This window comes from Garra rufa, chromosome 20, assembly GCF_049309525.1.
Source record: "Garra rufa chromosome 20, GarRuf1.0, whole genome shotgun sequence".
NCBI lineage: Eukaryota > Metazoa > Chordata > Actinopteri > Cypriniformes > Cyprinidae > Garra > Garra rufa.
Genome location: NC_133380.1, coordinates 3,085,743 through 3,108,959, shown reverse-complemented (window position 1 = coordinate 3,108,959; position 23,217 = coordinate 3,085,743). Strand labels below are relative to the sequence as shown.

The window sequence follows — 23,217 nt, the reverse complement described above, 5'->3', positions numbered from 1 at the left end:
ATTTTCCATTTAAAGGTTCCATAATGCAGGTTTTGATGACATAAATGAAGCAAAACACACACACACACACACACACACACACACACACACGGTCAGCATGCAGCATTTAATCACAGCGATCAGATTTCAGAAAGACAGAGGCAGAGAGACAGACAGATGTGAGACGGCGTTTGAGGAATAAAAGCGACACTGATGCTGGTCCCCTTCTGACCTACAGATGCAGCATCTCTGTCTCTTTCTGTCTCTGTCTGTCTGTCTCCATTCCTCTTCTCATGCCGTGTTCAGACAGTGAACACTTACAGGCGCAGATCCTCCGGCACACCAGCTTCCTCAACATATCGTCAGGCTTTCCCACGCTGCCTCATTCTGACACAGCCTCCAGTGGTGGTGCGACCCCTCCCTGCCTCCGAGAGCGTGTGTGTGTGTGGAAACTAGAGCATGCTGGGATGAGCTATTACTGATGAAGCCCCGCCCACATCACTGGGTGGAGGAAGGCAGGGGGAGGAGCCTTGCACATGGGCTGTGTTCAGAATACTGCTCACTACATGCATACTGCATACTGTTTTCTTAGACTGTACGCAGTATGTTTCAGTATGTTTTCTCATGACCTCGCTTAACTGCATAATTGTTTAATACAGTGAGTGGCGGTCCAGTTCTCTCATAATACAAGTGTAACAAATAAATCTATTAATTAAATCATTTTTAATTTAAACCACAAAACCAGTCTTAAGTTGCATGGGTATGTTTGTAGCAAAAGCCAAAAAATATATTGTATTGTATGGATTTTATGCCAAAAATCATTAGGATATTAAGTAAAAATCATGTTCCATGAAGATGCAAATTTCCATATTTTCCAAATATATCAAAACTTTTTTGATTAGTAATATGCATTGCTAAGAACTTCATTTAGACAACTTTAAGAAAAAAAAAAAAAATTGCAGCCTCAGTTTCCAAATTTTTTAATAGTATCTAGGCCAAACATTGTTCTGTCCTAATAAATCATATAACAATGGAAAGCTTATTTATTCAGAAAAAAAGATGGACCCTTATGACATGGTTTTGTGGTCCAGAATTGTGAGATGTAAACTCTGAATTGAGAAAAACTCAGATTTGAGAGATATAAACTCCGAATTGTGAAATATAAACTCAGAATTGAAATATAAACTCAGAATTGCAATATATAAACTGAGAAATGAAAGAAATAAACTCAAAATTGAAAGATCTAAACTCAGAATTGAAAGATCTAAACTCCGAATTGAGATATAAAGTCAGAATTGAAAGATCTAAAGTCATAATTGAAAGATATAAAGTCAGAATTGAAAGATCTAAAGTCATAATTGAAAGATCTAAACTCAGAATTGAAAGATCTAAACTCAGAATTGAAATATAAAGTCAGAATTGAAATATAAAGTCAGAATTGAAAGATCTAAACTCAGAATTGAAAGATCTAAACTCTGAATTGAGATATAAAATCAGAATTGAAAGATCTAAACTCAAAATTGAAAGATCTAAACTCAGAATTGAAAGATCTAAACTCAGAATTGAAATATAAAGTCAGAATTGAAATATAAAGTCAGAATTGAAAGATCTAAACTCAAAATTGAAAGATATAAACTCTGAATTGAGATATAAAGTTAGAATTGAAAGATCTAAACTCAGAATTGAAAGATCTAAACTTAGAATTGAAAGATTTAAACTCAGAATTGAAAGATATAAAGTCAGAATTGAGATATAAAGTCAGAATTGAGATATAAAGTCAGAATTGAAAGATCTAAACTCCGAATTGAAAGATCTAAACTCCGAATTGAGATATAAACTCAGAATTGAAAGATATAAACTCAGAATTGAAAGATATAAACTCCGAATTGAAAGATCTAAACTCCGAATTGAGATATAAAGTCAGAATTGAAAGATCTAAACTCAGAATTGAAAGATCTAAACTCAGAATTGAAAGATCTAAACTCAGAATTGATAGATCTAAACTCAGAATTGAGATATAAAGTCAGAATTGAAAGATCTAAAGTCAGAATTGAAAGATCTAAACTCAGAATTGAAATATAAAGTCAGAATTGAAATATAAAGTCAGAATTGAAAGATCTAAACTCAAAATTGAAAGATATAAACTCTGAATTGAGATATAAAGTTAGAATTGAAAGATCTAAACTCAGAATTGAAAGATCTAAACTTAGAATTGAAAGATTTAAACTCAGAATTGAAAGATCTAAACTCAAAATTGAAAGATATAAACTCTGAATTGAGATATAAAGTTAGAATTGAAAGATCTAAACTCAGAATTGAAAGATCTAAACTTAGAATTGAAAGATTTAAACTCAGAATTGAAAGATATAAACTCAAAATTGAAAGATATAAACTCTGAATTGAGATATAAAGTCAGAATTGAGATATAAAGTCAGAATTGAGATATAAAGTCAGAATTGAAAGATCTAAACTCCGAATTGAAAGATCTAAACTCCGAATTGAGATATAAACTCAGAATTGAAAGATATAAACTCAGAATTGAAAGATATAAACTCCGAATTGAAAGATCTAAACTCAGAATTGAAATATAAAGTCAGAATTGAAATATAAAGTCAGAATTGAAAGATCTAAACTCAAAATTGAAAGATATAAACTCTGAATTGAGATATAAAGTTAGAATTGAAAGATCTAAACTCAGAATTGAAAGATCTAAACTTAGAATTGAAAGATTTAAACTCAGAATTGAAAGATATAAAGTCAGAATTGAGATATAAAGTCAGAATTGAGATATAAAGTCAGAATTGAAAGATCTAAACTCCGAATTGAAAGATCTAAACTCCGAATTGAGATATAAACTCAGAATTGAAAGATATAAACTCAGAATTGAAAGATATAAACTCCGAATTGAAAGATCTAAACTCCGAATTGAGATATAAAGTCAGAATTGAAAGATCTAAACTCAGAATTGAAAGATCTAAACTCAGAATTGAAAGATCTAAACTCAGAATTGAAAGATCTAAACTCAGAATTGATAGATCTAAACTCCGAATTGAGATATAAAGTCAGAATTGAAAGATCTAAACTCAGAATTGAAAGATCTAAACTCAGAATTGAAATATAAAGTCAGAATTGAAATATAAAGTCAGAATTGAAAGATCTAAACTCAAAATTGAAAGATATAAACTCTGAATTGAGATATAAAGTTAGAATTGAAAGATCTAAACTCAGAATTGAAAGATCTAAACTTAGAATTGAAAGATTTAAACTCAGAATTGAAAGATCTAAACTCAAAATTGAAAGATATAAACTCTGAATTGAGATATAAAGTTAGAATTGAAAGATCTAAACTCAGAATTGAAAGATCTAAACTTAGAATTGAAAGATTTAAACTCAGAATTGAAAGATATAAAGTCAGAATTGAGATATAAAGTCAGAATTGAGATATAAAGTCAGAATTGAAAGATCTAAACTCCGAATTGAAAGATCTAAACTCTGAATTGAGATATAAACTCAGAATTGAAAGATATAAACTCAGAATTGAAAGATATAAACTCCGAATTGAAAGATCTAAACTCCGAATTGAGATATAAACTCAGAATTGAAAGATCTAAACTCAGAATTGAAAGATCTAAACTCAGAATTGAAAGATCTAAACTCAGAATTGATAGATCTAAACTCCGAATTGAGATATAAAGTCAGAATTGAAAGATCTAAACTCAGAATTGAAAGATCTAAACTCAGAATTGAAAGATCTAAACTCAGAATTGTGAGATATAAACTTAGAATTCAAAAAGATATCAACTTAGAATTGAGATATAAACTCCAAATTGTAAGATATAAACTGAGAATTGAAAGACATAAACTATGAATTAAAAAATATAAACTCTGAATTGCTAGATATAAACTCACAATTTGGAGTTTATATCTTTCAATTCAGAGTTTAGATCTTTCAATTCTGAGTTTATATGTCAATTCTGATTATATATCTTGCAATTCAGAGTTTATGTCTTTTAATTTGGATTTTATATCTTTCAATTGTGAGATATAAACTGATAATTTTGTGAGATATAAACTCAGAATTGCAAGATATATACTCAGAATTGAGATATAAACTTTGAAATGCTAGATATAAACTCAAAATTGAAAGATATAAAATCCAAATTGAAAGATATAAACTCCAAATTGTGAGACCTAAACTCCGAATTGCAGAGTCCAGTTTATATCTTAAAAAGAATCAGTTTATAGTTGGCAATCTGACTTTTGTGAGAAAACATGCATGTGACAGAAAGTCACGCAAATACTTCAAAACTTAATTTTTGATTAGTAATATGGATTGCTTAGAACTTAATTTTGACAACTTTAAAGGTGATTTTCTCAACATTTTGATTTTATTGCACCCTCAGATTGCAGATTTTCAAATAGTTGTATCTCCACCAAATATTGTCCTGTCCTAACAAACCATACATCAATGGAAAGCTTAGTAATAATAATAATAATAAAATATTTTAACAAAATAATAAAAATCTTCTGAACCAATTTTGTGTAATATGTCTCGAAATACAAGATAATATCTTATTTAAATAATAAACACATGAATAAATAAAATCTGATAACATAAAAGCACACCTATTTTAATTGGCTGACATGTTTCTAGAGGGCGGGGTCTGAGAAAAATGGCAAGTCAAAAGAATGAAGGCAGTGTAATTATATTAATAATTAGTAAGTAACTTATAATAATCATTATTAACAGTGTACACATCTAAATATCTGGCATCATTTGCATCACCTTTGAAAGTCTGATCAAATAATTAGCATAAATGGACTAAATTAAGTACTACTCATGACATCAGTCCTGGAGTATTCATCACACCACATAAGAGCAATGCATTGTGGGATACACCGAATGACTCTGGCTGAAATCACACACTCATCATCTCTGACAAACACACCATCACACACTGACAGATACAACTAAATGAGGTTAACCAGCAGTTAATACAGCAAAACACACAAGATCACTGCTGAACACTCTGTATTAGACCTGACAGATATGTTTTTTGAGAGAATTCATCTTGTGTATGTGTGCACACAAATAAATCTACATATCATTCATATTTATTTATTTATTTTTTTTAGTTCAAAATTTCTAACATATAGGAACCACTTTGTTTGAGATGGAAACCATCCCTATTCATAATCCTTACTGATCAAATGCATTGTCACGAATCATTCAATTCGCGAACCCACTCCGAACTCTTGATCTGAATCAAATGATTCGCAAAACGCGATCCGATTGATGCGCTTCAAAACAGTGAATCATTTTGCGACGCAATGGTTTAACTGACTCAGAAATCCTTATAACATTCTGATTTGCTGCTCAAAAAACATTTATTATTATAATTATGTTGAAAGAATTTTGTCAGGTTTCTTTGATGAATAGAAAGTTCAGAAGAACAGCATTTATCTGAAATGGCATAGTGTATAGTGTCGCAAAAGCTTTTCATGTCAGATAAATGCTAATTTTAGGATATTTTTATTCATCAAAAAATCCTCAAAGTTGTACTCAATTGTTTTAAATATTGATGATAATAATAAAAAATGTTTTTGAGCAGCAGATCAGCATATTAGAATGATTTCTGAAGGATCATGTGACACTGAAGACTGCAGTAATGATGCTGAAAATTCAGTTTTGATCAAAGAAATAAATTACATTTTAAAATATATTCAGATAGAAAGCAGTTATTTTAAATAGTACAAATATTACTGCTTTTGCCAAATTTCATATCAAATTAATGCAGGCTTGGTGAGCAGAAGAGACTTCTTTAAAAAACATTAAAAATCTTACTGTTCAAAAACAAGTATAACAAATAACAATTTATAATACAAAAAAAAGGATAGCAAAAAAGAGCAATTTTTTTTTAATTTTAGAATAATGTTTTTATATTTTAATAATTTAATAATATTGGAATAAATATACAGATAATTCAAGAACAATTGTCATTTTTTTACCAGCAGATGGCAGAACACTACAACTAATGACCTGGTAGTTTGTTTTACAGAAACATACTCTTATTTTAGAAATATGTCACTTTCTGATGAAGTATCAAGTAATATTTCATAAAATCAGTTGTGCATTAGCAACATAAATCAAACAATGCATTATAAATATCTCAAAGAGTCTTAAAAACAAGACCCCTGATCGTTTTAAATGTTCATAACAAACATTACATGTGACCCTGACCACAAAACCAGTCATAAAGGTCTATTTTTTAAATTTATGAGTTATGAATGATCTAAAAGCTGAATAAATAGCTTTCCATTGATGTATGGTTTGTTAGGATAAGTATTTCGTATGGATATTGACATACAACTATTTGAAAATCTGTAATCTGAGGGTGCAAAAAAATTAAAACATTGAGAAAATCGCCTTTAAAGTTGTCCAAATGAAGTTCTTAGCAATGCATATTACAATGGAGTTCAACTTCAGATAAATCTCTGCATCTGCTCTCAGTAAATCTAATAATCCTTATTAAGACAGAATGAGAAAAATGTGAGAAACACACCGACTGATGGGACGTTATATAACCAAACACAAGCTTAAAATATATGCCTAAATATTTGTTTTTAAATATGTCTATATCATTTTCAGCTAGTTGTTTTAGTATTTAAACTAAACCAAAATGAGAAATACTGCTTTAGAAACTAGCTGAAATAAAACAAGTTTACTTTTTATATGTTTGACTTTATTTCACATTATTTTAGCATTTAACAACGAGCTGAAAAAATGCAAATGTTGAATCAAAACCAAACAAAATAATAATACAGCAAGCTTTCTCATTATCTGAATCAAATCTGCTTAAGGTATAATAGAAAAGATTAACGGTAAATATAAAAATATAAATATAGGTTTCGTTTTATCTCTTTCATTTGATTTTAGGATGAATCATGGCAGGTTGCTCCGATTCTGCATGTGTGCATTTGTTATGGTTCATTAATGCATCAAACAACAATCTTTCTCCTTCCTTCAACACAAAAACACACAATATCTGATCAGCGCTGCTCATTTTCCCTCCAGACGGTTCTCTAACCTACTTTTAAAGTCTTTCATATGAAGTGACGAGTATCTGGACCGACCAAAGGTAAAAAAAAATGTCCTATTTGAGCCGTGCGTCCAATCCAAAGCTGCTTATTTTTGCTGCGGTGTGTGTGTGGGCTGATCTCAAAACATCCCACACACACTTTCCCTCTTACAAAACACACAAGACGCTGTAAACACAGCGAAATCCCTTTTGCATTTCTGTAAAATGGTGTTAAGACCGTATTAAACTGCACAAAGCTCCTTGAGTTGCTTGTCTTTCTGTGATTCACTTGCACAGACTCCTATTCAACACGGCATGTTAATTGGCAGCTGACAAACGCAGGAGAAAAGCAACATTCAGAATCTGAAAACACAAACCTCTGTTACAGTTACAGTTTATAAACACTCTATCGACCAAGGATATAGGTTTGATTTTGGAAATGGTTAGTAGTGTCTGATTTTGGAGTCTCTATTAAATTCTACACCCTTGAAAATCTTAACCAGCGATGTCTGACTTTGGAAACTATAGTTCTCTCCTCAACATGAAGAGGTCAAACAACACATTCATGACTTTATTCAAATTTAACAAAAAGCTTATAGATGTAATTAGCCAAAAGAATCAGACACTAAAGTGAGTTGCTGTTTTTGTCTCTTCTGAGGAAGATTTATTCACTTGTTTGCCATTGAACCACAGAGACATTTTGACCAGATTTATTCATGTTCATCGAAACTCTTTTTGTAAGTGACTTTCTGTTTTGAAGATGTTTTCTTTGGATTGTTTGACTACTCAAATAAGAATATAGGAAAATATGACTTCGGATCTGAATCAAATAATTTGTGATCCGAAGCTCCAATGGGAATCAACAGATTTGTAAACCCGCCACGAAGTCCCGATCTAAATGACTCGTGATCCGAAGTCCCGATCTGAATCAAATGATTCACAATCCAAACTCTAGTGTGAATCAAAAGATTCATAAACCAGCTCCAAAATCCAGATCTAAATGACTCGTGATCCGAAGTCCTAATCTGAATCAAATGATTCACGATCCGAAGCTCCGATGTGAATCAAAAGATTTGTAAACCCGCTACAAAGTCCCGATCTATATGACTCACAATTTGCGATCCGAAGTCCCGACCTGAATCAAATCATTCATGATCTGAAGCGCTGATGTGAATCAAAAGATTTGTAAACCCGCTCCGAAATCCAGATCTAAATGACTCGTGATCCGAAGTCCCGATCTGAATCAAATGATTCACGATCCGAAGCTCCGATGTGAATCAAAAGATTTGTAAACCCGCTACAAAGTTCCGATCTAAATGACTCGCGATTCGCAATTGGAAGTCCCAATCTGAATCAAATAATTCAAGGTTCAAAGCTCCGATGTGAATCAAAAGACTTGTAAACCCGCTCCAAAGTCCAGGTCTAAATGACTCACAATTCGCAATCCGAAGTCCCGGTCTGAATCAAACAATTCGCAATTCGAAGCTCCAATGTGATCCAAAAGATTCGTAAACCTGCTCTGATGTCCCGATCTAAATAATCTTTTGATTCACATCAGAGCTTTGATCACAAATGATTTGATTCAGATTGGGACTTCGGATCACAAGTCATTTAGATCGGGACTTTGTGGCGGGTTTACAAATCTGTTGATCAAATGATTCAGAATCCACGCTCTACGCTTTAGGGTGAATCAAAAGATTTGCAAGCCCTCTCCAAAGTCCCGATATTAATGACTCACAATCCGCGATCGGAAGTCCCGATCTGAATCAAATAATTCATGATCCGAAGCTCCGATGTGATTTAAAGGATTCGTAAACCCGCTACGAAGTCCCGATCTAAATGACTCCATCTAAATCAAATCATTTGTTATCCGAAGCTCTGATGTGAATCAAAAGATTTGTAAACCCGTTACAAAGTCTCGATCTAAATGACTCACGATTCGCAATCGGAAGTCTCGATCTAAATCAAATAATTTGCTATTCGAAGCTCCAATGAGAAGCAAAGGATTTGTAAACCCACTCCAAAGTCCCGATCTATATGACTCACAATTTGTGATCCGAAGTCCCGACCTGAATCAAATCATTCATAATCTGAAGCGCTGATGTGAATCAAAAGATTTGTAAGCCCGCTCCGAAGTCCAGATCTAAATGAGTTGTGATTCAAAGTCCTGATCCTAATCAAATGATTCACAATCCACGTTCTAGTGTGAATCAAAAGATTTGTGAACCTGCTCCAAAGTCCCGATCTAAATGACTCCCGATTTGCGATCAGAAGTTCTAATCTGAATCAAATAATTTGTGATCTGAAGTTCCAATGTGAATCAAAAGATTTGAAAACCCGCTCCGAAATCCAGATCTAAATGACTCGTGATCCGAAGTCCTAATCTGAATCAAATGATTCACGATTCGAAGCTCCACTGTGAATCAAAAGATTTGTAAACCCGCTACAAAGTTCCGATCTAAATGACTCGAGATTCGCAATTAGAAGTCCCGATCTGAATCAAATAATTCAAGGTTTAATGCTCCGATGTGAATCAAAAGACTTGTAAACCCCCTCCAAAGTCCAGATCTAAATGAGTTGTGATTCAAAGTCCTGATCCTAATCAAATGATTCACAATCCACGTTCTAGTGTGAATCAAAAGATTTGTGAACCTGCTCCAAAGTCCCGATCTAAATGACTCCCGATTTGCGATCAGAAGTTCTGATCTGAATCAAATAATTTGTGATCTGAAGCTCCAATGTGAATCAAAAGATTTGAAAACCCGCTCCGAAATCCAGATCTAAATGACTCGTGATCCGAAGTCCTAATCTGAATCAAATGATTCACCATCCGAAGCTCCGCTGTGAATCAAAAGATTTGTAAACCCGCTACAAAGTTCCGATCTAAATGACTCGAGATTCGCAATTAGAAGTCCCGATCTGAATCAAATAATTCAAGGTTTAATGCTCCGATGTGAATCAAAAGACTTGTAAACCCCCTCCAAAGTCCAGATCTAAATGATTCATGATTCGCAATCCGAAGCTCCAATGTGAATCAAAAGATTTGTAAGCCCGCTCCGAAGTCCCGATCTAAATGAGTTGTGATTCAAAGTCCTGATCCTAATCAAATGATTCACAATCCACGTTCTAGTGTGAATCAAAAGATTTGTGAACCTGCTCCAAAGTCCCAATCTAAATGACTCCCGATTTGCGATCAGAAGTTCTGATCTGAATCAAATAATTTGTGATCTGAAGCTCCAATGTGAATCAAAAGATTTGAAAACCCGCTCCGAAATCCAGATCTAAATGACTCGTGATCCGAAGTCCTAATCTGAATCAAATGATTCACCATCCGAAGCTCCGCTGTGAATCAAAAGATTTGTAAACCCGCTACAAAGTTCCGATCTAAATGACTCGCGATTCGCAATTGGAAGTCCCGATCTGAATCAAATAATTCAAGGTTTAATGCTCCGATGTGAATCAAAAGACTTGTAAACCCCCTCCAAAGTCCAGATCTAAATGATTCATGATTCGCAATCCGAAGCTCCAATGTGAATCAAAAGATTCGTAAACCTGCTCTGATGTCCTGATCTAAATAATCTTTTGATTCACATCAGAGCTTCGATCACAAATGATTTGATTCAGATTGGGACTTCGGAGCACAAGTCATTTAGATCGGGACTTCGTGGCGGGTTTACAAATCTGTTGATTCCCATTGGAGCTTCGGATCACAAATTATTTGATTCAGATCCGAAGTCCCGATCTGAATCAAATGATTCACAATCCATGCTCTAGTAGTGTGAATCAAAAGATTCGCAAGCCAGCTCCAAATTCCGATCTTAACGACTCGCGATCGGCGATCGGAAATCCCGATCTGAATCAAATAATTTGTGATCCGAAGCTCCAATGGGAATCAACAGATTTGTAAACCCGCCACGAAGTCCCGATCTAAATGACTTGTGATCCGAAGTCCCAATCTGAATCAAATGATTCAGAATCCACGCTCTACGCTTTAGGGCGAATCAAAAGATTTGCAATCCCGCTCCAAAGTCCCGATATTAATGACTCACAATCCGCGATCGGAAGTCCTGATCTGAATCAAATAATTCAGGATCCGAACTTTGTTACTCAAAGACCGACTTCTGATCACAAGCGGTCACTCTAGATGTAAATACCAAGTGAAAACAAGGTGATAACAGGGATATTTTGCTTTTGAACAACCTCAGATGAATGTGAGAGCAGATCAGCAAAGACACAAAAAAGAATTGAGTCTCACAAACGAGTATTAAATATTAAGCTGATGATCATGAATACTTCAGAGCACTTCAGACACCTGAGACACGTCTCACAAACTCACAGGAAGCGAACCACCACATAACAAGCCGTTAAAAAAAGCATTAACATGCTAATGATGCTGATTCCAAGTCAGTGGACTACTTGCAGTCTATAAACTGAAGAAACAGATTCAGCTCATTTTGAATGGAAATGAGAGACTCTTGATCTTCATATGCATTACATGCAATAAATAAATAAATAAATAAATAAATACAATAATAATTTAGAAGCAAAATGTATCAAAATAAAATAAAAAGTATAAGTAAATAAAAAAGAAAAAAGTAAATAAAAGAAGTAAAAAAACAATAAAAGTAAAAAGAATTTAAATGAAAAACAGCAAAAACAATTATAGTTTAAAAGTAAATCAAATAAAGTATAAGTAAAGGTAAAAAGTGAATAAAAGAATAAAAGTTAAGTGTAAAACAGCAAAAAATAAAAAAATTATTAAATCATAATTTAAAAGTAAAAAGTGAAAAACAGCAAAAAATACAAATAAACTAAAAAATAAAACTAAAGTGAAAAACAGCAAAAAAAAAGAATAATTTAAAAGTAAAATGTAAATAAAAAGTATAAGCAAATAAAAGAATAAAAGTAAAAAGTAAATAAAAGAATTAAAGTTAAACGTTAAAGGTGATAAACTGCAAAAATAAAAAATAAAATAAAAGTAAAAAGGTAACAGCAAAAAATTGCAAAAAATAAATAAAATTATAATTTAAAAGTAAAAAGTAAAAAAAAGACAAAATTAATTAAAATAATTTAAAAGTAAAAAAGTAACAAATAAAAATATAAGCAAATAAAAGTAAAAAAAAGTATAAAGGTTAAAAGTGAAAAACAGCAACAATAAATAAATAAAATAAAAATTTAAAAGTAAAAATATAAAGCATAAAATAAAATAATTTAAAAGATTTTCCTGTCTGTTTTTATTCTGCACTTTTGTAATCAGAGAGAGACTCCTAAAAGTCATCTGGTCACATCTGAGATGTAAATACCAGGTGAAATCAAGGAGATAACAGGAAGATTTTTAAACAGACTCAGATCGATGTTAAACCAGATAAATTGTGGCAAAGACACTGAACTGAGACAGCAGAGTATCAAATATTCAGTTGATGATCATGAATACTTCAGAGCGCTTCAGACACGTCTCACAAACTCACACGAAGCTAACCGCCACATAAACGAGCCATTTAAACAGCATTAACATGCTAATGATGCTGATTCTAAGTCATTTGCACCCTATAAACTGAAGAAACAGATTCAGCTCCTTCTGAATGGAAATGAGAGACACTTGATCTCCATATGCATTACATGCAATAAACCCGTGCCAACGTCTTCAATGCACCTGCAAGGCTTTACTGAAACACATCCAGAGCTATGATCTTACCGTCCCCCGCTGTCATGACGGAGGCTTGATTTGCAGAAATGAAGCTCTGCTGTTTCTCTCGTCTTGTGACTGAACACAGACTGCAGCGACTCTCTCTCTACTGACCTCTCTCTCGCATTTAAAGGAACAGTGTGTCCACATTCCAGCGTCCCAAACTAAAACACAGTGAAACTGGGGCAGCGAGGAAACAATGGCTTAACAATGGGGACAATCTCAGCGGCGAGGAGTTCACACACACAAGAAACCACTGTTTATGTGCCGTAACTTCATACAGCCCCTGAAAGAGCTTTCAGACTCGCATCACATCAGTGATTTATAGCTGACAGCGTGTTTACATCATCATAGATCATCATAGGTGACATCAAATATAACCGGACTGACTCACCTGAGGACAGGATCATGTTTCCAGACCTCTGGACTTCATCGAATCTGCTGAAAATCACATTCAACCTGAACAAAACAGACCAAGAAAGACTTTATTAGAGCTTGTCAATCACAGGACAAAAGAGCAGAATTTGAGACTCTTGAAGCTCAAGGTTTTACTAAATCTTAAAGTGATAAATAGCAATAAATTAATAAATAAAATAATACTTTTTAAAGCAAAAAAGTTAAGTAAAGAAAAGTAAGTAAGAAAAATTAATAACAGTAAATACATTTAAATTAAATAATTTAAAAGAAGTAAAGAAAAAAAAAACAGCAAAAAAAAAATTTAAAAGTTAAAAAATTAAATAAAAGTAGTAAGTAAAAAAAAGGTAAATGAAAGAATAAAAGTGAAAAACAACAAATAAATTAAATAATTTAAAAGTTAAATAAAAGTAGAAAGTAAATAAAAGTTAAAACCAGTGAATAATTAAATAAAAAAAATTTAAAAGTAAAAATTAAAATAAAAAGTATAAGTAAATAAAAGAATAAAAATGAAAAACAGTAAATACATTTAAATTAAATAATAATTTAAAAGAAGTAAAAAAAAGCAAAAAAATAATTTAAAAGTTAAAAAATTTAATAATTGTAAGTAAAAAAAGGTAAATGAAAGAATAAAAGTGAAAAACAAAAAAAATAAATTAAATAATTTAAAAGTTAAATAAAAGTAGAAAGTAAATAAAAGTTACAAGTGAAAACCAGTGAAAAAAAAAAAAAAAATTTAAAGTAAAAATTAAAATAAAAAGTATAAGTAAATAAAAGAATAAAAATGAAAAACAGTAAATACATTTAAATTAAATAATAATTTAAAAGAAGTAAAAAAAAGCAAAAAAATAATTTAAAAGTTAAAAAATTTAATAATTGTAAGTAAAAAAAGGTAAATGAAAGAATAAAAGTGAAAAACAACAAAAAATAAATTAAATAATTTAAAAGTTAAATAAAAGTAGAAAGTAAATAAAAGTTAAAAGTGAAAACCAGTGAAAAATTAAATAAAATTTTTTTTAAAGTAAAAATTAAAATAAAAAGTATAAGTAAATAAAAGAATAAAAATGAAAAACAGTAAATACATTTAAATTAAATAATAATTTAAAAGAAGTAAAAAAAAGCAAAAAAATAATTTAAAAGTTAAAAAATTTAATAATTGTAAGTAAAAAAAGGTAAATGAAAGAATAAAAGTGAAAAACAACAAAAAATAAATTAAATAATTTAAAAGTTAAATAAAAGTAGAAAGTAAATAAAAGTTAAAAGTGAAAACCAGTGAAAAATTAAATAAAAATTTTTTTAAAGTAAAAATTAAAATAAAAAGTATAAGTAAATAAAAGAATAAAATGAAAAACAGTAAATACATTTAAATTAAATAATAATTTAAAAGAAGTAAAAAACAGCAAAAAAATAATTTAGAAGTTAAAAAATTAAATAAAAGTAGCAAGTAAAAAAAGGTAAATGAAAGAATAAAAGTGAAAAACAACAAAAAATAAATTAAATAATTTAAAAGTTAAATAAAAGTAAAAAGTAAATAAAAGTTACAAGTGAAAACCAGTGAAAAATTAAATAAAAAAAATTAAAAGTAAAAATTAAAATAAAAAGTATAAGTAAATAAAAGAATAAAAGTAAAAACAGCAACAAACAAACAAAATTATTAAAATAAAGTATATAAATAAAAGTAAATAAAAAAAGAAAGCAAATAAAAGTAAAAAGTAGATAAAAGTTAAAAGTGAAAAACAAAAAAATAAATAAAACAATATTTTAAAAGTATAAAATGTAAATAAAGAGTATAAGTAAATAAAAGTAAGTAAAAAAGTATAAAAGTAAAAGGTAATAAATTAAAAGTAAAACAGCATAAAAGTATAAAACAATTTTATTAATAACAGATTCTATTTTTGTAATAACTCATTTAACTCATAACTTTTATAATAACTTTTTATAAATAATCATGACATTAAAAATTACATTAGAATTTATTCAAATTAAAACAATCACTGAAAATGTTTCTCGAATTTTAATAAATTTTCAGCGAATCACATAAAAATGTTTTGTAAAATCAGAACGACACGAGTAAAAATAAGGGAAAAAATTAAAACTATGAAGTAGTTTGAGCACCAAAACTATTAATAACACATACATTAATTAATGTTTATATTTTTTAAAAATGTTTTACATTTAATTACATTTAATAATTAAGTAAAAGTTGAAGTATACAAAAAAATATGATGTAATTTCTGCACAGTAAATAAGAAAAACTATTTTTTTATTTTTATCTCTAATTGAATTCACTTACCAAATCAAAACAATGAAAGCAAAAATTTTAAAATATTTTTAATTTATTACATAAAATATTTAGTGTAAAATGTAGATGACACTGTTGCTATCAGGCACTTCTTTTAATAATAATAATAATAATAATAATAATGTATATTTATGTTTATTTTATTTTTTTATTACCGTGACTGCGGCAGTCCCTTTTTCCCCAAATCCATCCTCACTCTCTCCCCGACGTGTCTGTAAATCTCCACCAGACAGTTCATCGCACCGTCCCGAACCTGACCATAAACATCCACATCTATTCATCTAGAGGCTTTTAACTCTGATAATAAATCATTTTAATGATGTTCAAAAACAATGCTTGATGCAGAGCATGCAGCAAATATTATGTGAAACTAAGTGATATACATAACTAAAAAATTGCATTTGACTTTGACTTTACTAAAACAGATGGTTGAAATCATTGCTGATCTTACTTCTGCTTCATGCAACACTAGAAATATACATGTACAGCTAAAATAAAACCGTGTAAGTTGCATATAGTGCACTGCATAGAGTAGCATGTAAATATGATTACATTTACATGTGGTATAATCAAATTAGCATGACTATATCATGGTTTAACCACAGAACTGTGGATGTCAGTAGCAGTTCCTGTTATGACCAGTAGGTGGAGACCATAGACCATAATATTACAATCCAGACCAGAACCAAACCTTCTCAGTCTCACCTGACTGGTGGGATCTCCTAACAGATGACAGATATGAGGAACAATCTTGCTGAGGGTCAAACCGTGAGCTCCGTATCTGGAAAACATGAGAACAAAAGGAAAAATACAAGCTTAAATGAAACTAAATTTGATGAGTCGGGGGTTTAATAGTGAATTAAAACTGACAGTAAAAGCATTAAATAAAGTGTAACCTGGAATGAAATGAAATACTAAAAACTTCATGAAAATAAATAAAAATACTAAAAAATATATATAAAAAATGTATGGAAAAAAAGCTTTTTTTATTGTTTGTAAGTACTTGGCAATGCAACAATGCAAATTTTGATGTAGCAAAATAATTAAAACTAAAACTGAAATAAAAACTATTAAAAAAAATAACTTTTAAAAACTTAGTTAATAAATAAAACAATAATTTAAAAATAAAAAGTGAAAAACAGCAAAAAATAATATCAGTATATATAAAACAAAATAAAATACTAAAAAAAAAAACTGTATTCATTTATTTAAGTACTTGCCAATGCAACAATGCAAATTTAACTTGATGTACTAAAATAATTAAAACTAAAACTGAAATAAAAAATATTTTAAAAACTACTAAAATGACAAATACTAAAATAAAAATACTTAAAATTAAAAAAATACTTAAAATAATAAAAAAATTTAAATATATTTTTAAAACTTAGTAGTTAAGAAATAAAATAATAATTTAAAAATAAAAAGTGAAAAACAGCAAAAAATATATATATATATATATAAATAAAATAATAAATTAAAAGCAAAAAAGTCTAAAAATTAAAATTAAAATTATATATATATATAAATACTAAAATAAAAATACTTAAAATAATTGAAAAAAAAAACTTAAAAATGTATTTATTTATTTTTGAAGTACTTGCCAATCCAATAATTCTAATTTAACTTGATGTACTAAAATAATACTAAATACTAAATATTACAAATACTAAAATAAAAATACTTAAAATAATTTTTAAAAACGTGGATTTAATTTATTTTGTTTACTTTACATTTCTTATTTTAATGTAATTTAGCTTGATGTACTAAAATAATTCAAACTAAAACTGAAATAAAAATGAATAAAAAATTTTTTTAAACACTACTAAAAATGACAAACACTAAAATAAAAATACATAAAATAGTAAAAATTCTTAATAAAAAAGCTTACAAATTTATTTATATTTGTTTACTTTAAGTACTTACCTGCAATGCATAAAAATGAATAAAAACTATTTTAAAAAACTACTAAGTGCTAAAATAAAAATACAAAAAAAATATTTTAAATAAAAATATTTAAAATCATTTTTTAAAAACCTTACAAATTTAGTTATTTATTTTTGTACTTGCCAATGCAACATTCTTATTTTAATGTCATTTAACTTGATGCACTAAAATAATTAAAACTAAAACTGCAATAAAAATTGATTAAAAAAAAACTATTTAAAAAAATAAATAAATAAAATGTAAAACTGTTGTAAAATAATACTAAAAACACTTAATGATATTAAAATAGCACAGGCAAAATAATGGTACGTACACATTAAGAGTGGAAATAAGGCAAAAGCAAACAGCTTCTCTGGTCCGGTTGTTTTTATGTCTGAATCCGGCCAGCATTCTGTCCCAAACATACTGCAAATAAAAATACTTTTATTAGTTTTAACCACAATTTATTTAACATTACTCTTAAGTGGGACGCTGTAAATGTTTTACCTGCGGATTGGCCGCTTGGTCCATGATTTTTAACAGAAGCGACAGCGCTTGATCTCGAACCTGGTCCTTAGAATCACCTAAACGATCAATTAAACTGGGCAGAACTGAGAAAAAAAGACAAATAAGACATATTATGAAGATTATATTAAATTATTAGCATCTGTATTGCTATAAAAAACAACAAACTTGCAAAAATGAGTTTCAAATCAGTGATCAGATACTTTATATTTAGTCAAAAAGTGTTTCATTTTAAGAGTACATTTTAATAATTTTAACACTAATAAAATAAAATATTTTAAAAATACTAACAAATATTTAATTATTATTTTTATTATAGAAATCAACAAACTCATGAAAATGAGTTTTAAATCAGTGATCAAATACATAAAACTTTCTCAGAATCTAAGATTAAAGAGTACATTTTAATCATTTTATTATTTTGATGAGATAATAAATATATATATATATATATATATATATATATATATATATATAAAATTCAATAATAATAGTGGTAATTACTATTATTATTTATTTATTTTAAAAATAATTAATATTCAATAATAATATATTATTATTATGATGATGATAGAAATCAACAAACTCATGAAAATGTGCTCAAATACATAAAACTTTAGTATTTTTACTCAGAATGTAACATTAAAGAGTACATTTTAATTATAAATTATACAATTATAAAGAGTACATTTTAATAAGAATTATTTTTATTTTTATTATTATAGAAATCAACATATTCAGGAAAATGAGTTTCAAATCAGTGAATAAAATACATAAAACTACAATATTAACTCAGAATCTTGCATTAAAGAGTACATTATTCATTTTAATATTAATAAAATAAAATATGTGAAAAAGAATAATAAATATTCAATAATAATAATAATTATTATTATTATAGAAATCAACAAACTCATGAAAATGAGTTTCAAATCAGTGAATACAATAAATAAACCTTTACAATATTTACTCAGAATTTTGCATTAAAGAGTATTTTAATATTAATGAATTATTCATTATTTATTTTTAAAATAATTAATAATGATTATAATAATAATAAATCATTATTATTATTATTATGAAATCAACAAACGTGCAAATTTGTTTAAATCAGTGATCAAATACATAAAACTACAATATTTACTCAGAATATTACATTAAAGAGTACATTTTAATCATTTTAATATTAATAAAATAATTTATAAAAAATAACATTTAATAACAATAATAATTATAATTTAGATTATTATTACTGTAGAAACATCTTCACCTGTTCCTATGTGTGTTTTGAAGCGTTCCTGTAGTCTAGTCACTAAAGCAGACACTATGTCCATTCCCAGCAGCGCCACCTTTAAAAGACCAAAAATATTCATCAAAATAAGATAAAAGTAGGATATTTTAATAACATATATCAATAACATACTTTACAAATGACATTCAGTAACATTTAAAACTCAAAACGGCACTGAAATGCCGTTTTTCTCCGAGTCAGACTGTATATGCAAATCAAAGCTGCAAAGGATTATGGGTAATCTCCACTATACTGTGTTTTAGTCTCAAATATCCTCAAAAATACGACCATTTTCTCATAACTGATGACAGATTCTGTGAAAGTGAAAGGTGCTGAATCGAACAAGCACAATACTGGAGTGAAGGAGCAGTGTGTGTTTTTTCACTGTTACCATCGTCGTGAAGAGCAGCAGGACTGTAGGAAGGCATTTGTCCGAGCTTGAGCACTAATCTTCCTTGTCTGGGGGTGGATTGGGCTGTTCAATGAACGTCTAGTGAGAACAGCCCTGCTAACACCTAACCAACACAATTCGCATCACCTGAACAAATTTGTTCAGGCTATGGTGCAATTTTTGGAACCTATAGACCATTTCAAGCGCTATTCGGCGGCTTAAGGAAGTGACGTCTTTGGTCCCAGGACGTTTCCGGTTAGTGATCGAGCGCATTGAAAACAATGGCGGGAGGCGTTTTATGAACAGTGGGATTGCGGTCATATATATACAATTCTCCTGCTTAAATGTCTAAATTAAAATTAAATTCTTGTCGTTCGGGGCTTGGGTGCTCCCTCTGGGACGGAACTAACATTCTGAGACGCGTTTAACGGTAGATTTCGGAGAAACGTACCCGAGTTGCGGCAGTGAAGGAGAGGGCTGGATAACAACAAGCAACTCTAGGATATTACAGCACACATTTCGATTCAGGCAAGTAAATGTCGTTTTTAATTAATCTGATTATATGCATATCTTTATGTTAACTCTTCAAGTATGATGCTGCATAATTTAAAGTCGCATTTTGTCATTGTTTACATATGCACCTAGCATTTTGATTCGTGTGTAATGTTAATGAAAAAATTGCTAAGTGTTATGTGGGCTATAACTAAGTTCATATTAGTCGTCTAGTTATCTTGTCAGTTTACAAATGCAGTGAGTAACATGAAAGTAAACTTGTACGTCGTATTGTGTAACAGTTAACGGCAGTAGTTTACAAAAGGTAATGTTAATGGTAAATATTATTTTCCATCACATAAGCTTTGATAATGTTAATTCCAACATATACTGACGTATTAAGCAATAATAGCATAATATTAAATAATTGTTTTTCTACTTTTATCCTTAGGAGAGCCATCATCTGTAGACACCCAAGGACAGCTGATCATCCTGCAGTGACAAACGACATATGACCATATCAACACCCAGATGTGTTTGACAACTTGAGTGTAGTATTCAGTAATTCAGTGTAGTACTTAAAGCTACTGATGACCAGACCAGATACAGACTGCTGCTTTTGATATTTGTTCCCCCTTTGTACTCCATTTCAGTTCAAATGTTGTTTCATTTGTTGAAGCATTTTATGTTCATACAAATATTTAAATATCAATACATGTGCTGGAAATAAAAACAGTTGAAAGTGAGAGAATGTTCTTTGTTTATATACAGTACTGATCAAAAGTTTGGACAAAGTAGTTTTTTAATGTCTTTGAAAGAAGTATTTTATGTTCATTAACATGATTACTTATTTAAATGATTTTTGTTATAAAAAATGTGTTATGCAAAGCTGAATTGGCATCAGCCTTTACATTACACCAGTATTCAGTTTCACATTATATATATATAATGTGTGGGTGTGTACAGTACATACGTGCATAAAAACATATATGAATGCTGTATGTAATGTTTGTGCGTGCATTTATTAATCTGCAGATCTAAAGGTTTATGCAAAACACGATAGCCAGCATTGAGTTGCGTTGATCTTGTTTATTTGTGATCACAATAATCACATGATGACTCGAAGCATTCATACCCTCTTCTTGCACTGTTCCACAGCAACAAACTTGACCGAACTAAACACATTTTGAAATGAATTCAATACGTAATAACAGCATCGAGCGCTTAGTTTAATAGCAAACATTTAGCGTTGTATTGAAACGAAATGTTTTGTGAAAAGTAATGTACTAATGAAAACAAATATTTAAACAGAAATACAAACTGAGTGACCACGCAATGCAAGTGAATTTATCACGAACAACCTCCAGATATCTTAGGGACAAAACATGAAGTAAGTTGCACTGTCTTGCTTCAGAGAGATGGCATCCATTGTACGAATAAATGTTCACAACATTTCCGTTTTCATCCATGTGATATGCCTTTAGCAATCTCCTGTGTACACGCACGCAGCATCGATTAGATAATGAGCAGATTTTTTACCTTAACTGTAGCGTTTTCGCTAGATTTTAAAAGAATGTGTTCGTGTTGACCGATCGGAGAAATAGCGCTACCGGAAATGCTTTAGGCCCGGACATGCGCAGTAGCGTTCCAACGCGCTTGTTATTGTTTACGTCCTTGAAATGGTCTATAAACAGGCTATGAGTACTAAATGGAAAAATTAAAGAAACAGTGACATTTAACGGACTCAAATTCAATAGCAAGTGAACTGGAGAAATTCACATTATGGAAGTACTCATGCAAGTTTGTAAGTTACAGTGTAACATAAAAAATATGTATTAATATATGAATGCGTATGCTATAATGCCAGCAAAACAGAAGATAGAGCAATTAAAATAGGAATAATTTTATAAAATTTATTATAAGGGGTAAAACTTATAAATATGGCTTTAATATTTTTATTTAAATAAAGTTAATTTACACACACACACACACACACACACACACACACACACACATACATATATATATATATATATTATAATTTTTAAGATAAAACAAAACACCCACACATAGATGTACCCTGTCTATATGAGAGCATCTTTTCAGATTTCAATGTCAAAATGAAGACAAAGTTAAAAAATAATAATAATTTAAGACATTAACAATTTAAATAACCAGAATAGGTTTTTTTATATTTATTTTTATATTATATTATTTATTTTTATTTATATTTATGACTGATTTTTATTGACTGAATTGGGTCATTATATTAAAATTTTTAAAAAATTAAGATAAATTAAGATTGTAATGTCAAAATGAAGAAGAGACAGAAAAGTTGACAAATTAATTAATACATTTTTTTTTGGACTTTCTTTATAATTGACTTACATTTTTAATCAATTAAAGATTGTTTTATGTGGATGGTACTTTTGCAATGATAGTGATTTTAAGAATAATCTATATTTAATACAATTAATTTAAAATTAATATTAAATTATATTAAAAATAAAGAAATAATATATTTAATAAAATTATTTCAACATTAATATTAAATTACATATAAAATATTATTTTAATTTTATTTATAAAAAATAATTAATCATTATTAAAATAAAATATTAATTTCATTTCAAAATCTATTACTTTAATAAAAAACCCTTTCTTGCAAAAGTCTGGAAATAGATCTTTTCTGATATCAATGTCAAAATAAAGAAGAAACAAAAAGCGACTAATTATTTAACAAAAACAGATTATGAAACTGTTTTGAAATTTGTGCCAAATTTGACATTTAAATATGTATCTTAATTTTTACGTTTTTAATATAAAGTCAAAATGAAGACATACAAGACATTTAAAAGTGACTAATTAATTAAAACATTTTAACGTGTGCAACAAACCATGGCACTGATTTGCATAAAATTTTTCACTTTTTATTATAAAACCTATACATCTGTGTGTGCATATTGTATGTACTACCTAGGGTATCATGAAGCAGATGTATGTTCTCTACACTTGGTTTGTGGATTTATTACTACATTTGCATCTTTATTCCAATCTCACGCATCTGTGCGCTAGTCTAAGAGTGACTCTGAGCGTGCTTGAGGTAAAATAAGGCATCCGGGCTGCAGTGGGACC

General features: G+C 29.4%; 1 protein-coding gene and 1 non-coding gene across 2 annotated transcripts in view; one reads left to right on the top strand and one right to left on the bottom strand.

The window, feature by feature from the left end:
- LOC141294292 (CLIP-associating protein 1-A) overlaps positions 1-23,217 on the bottom strand; it is an 83,073-nt gene that overhangs the window by 21,514 nt on the left and 38,342 nt on the right. Inside the window, exons 3-8 of the mRNA XM_073826365.1 lie at positions 19,179-19,257; positions 17,891-17,994; positions 17,718-17,809; positions 16,166-16,241; positions 15,616-15,713; positions 13,139-13,203 (exon numbers count right to left, since the gene is read on the bottom strand). Coding sequence (XP_073682466.1) covers positions 13,139-13,203; positions 15,616-15,713; positions 16,166-16,241; positions 17,718-17,809; positions 17,891-17,994; positions 19,179-19,257 — 514 coding nt within the window. The remainder of the gene's footprint in view (positions 1-13,138; positions 13,204-15,615; positions 15,714-16,165; positions 16,242-17,717; positions 17,810-17,890; positions 17,995-19,178; positions 19,258-23,217) is intronic.
- LOC141294343 (U4atac minor spliceosomal RNA) lies at positions 19,648-19,778 on the top strand. The gene has a single exon (XR_012340935.1). It is a non-coding gene; the product is annotated as a U4atac minor spliceosomal RNA (small nuclear RNA).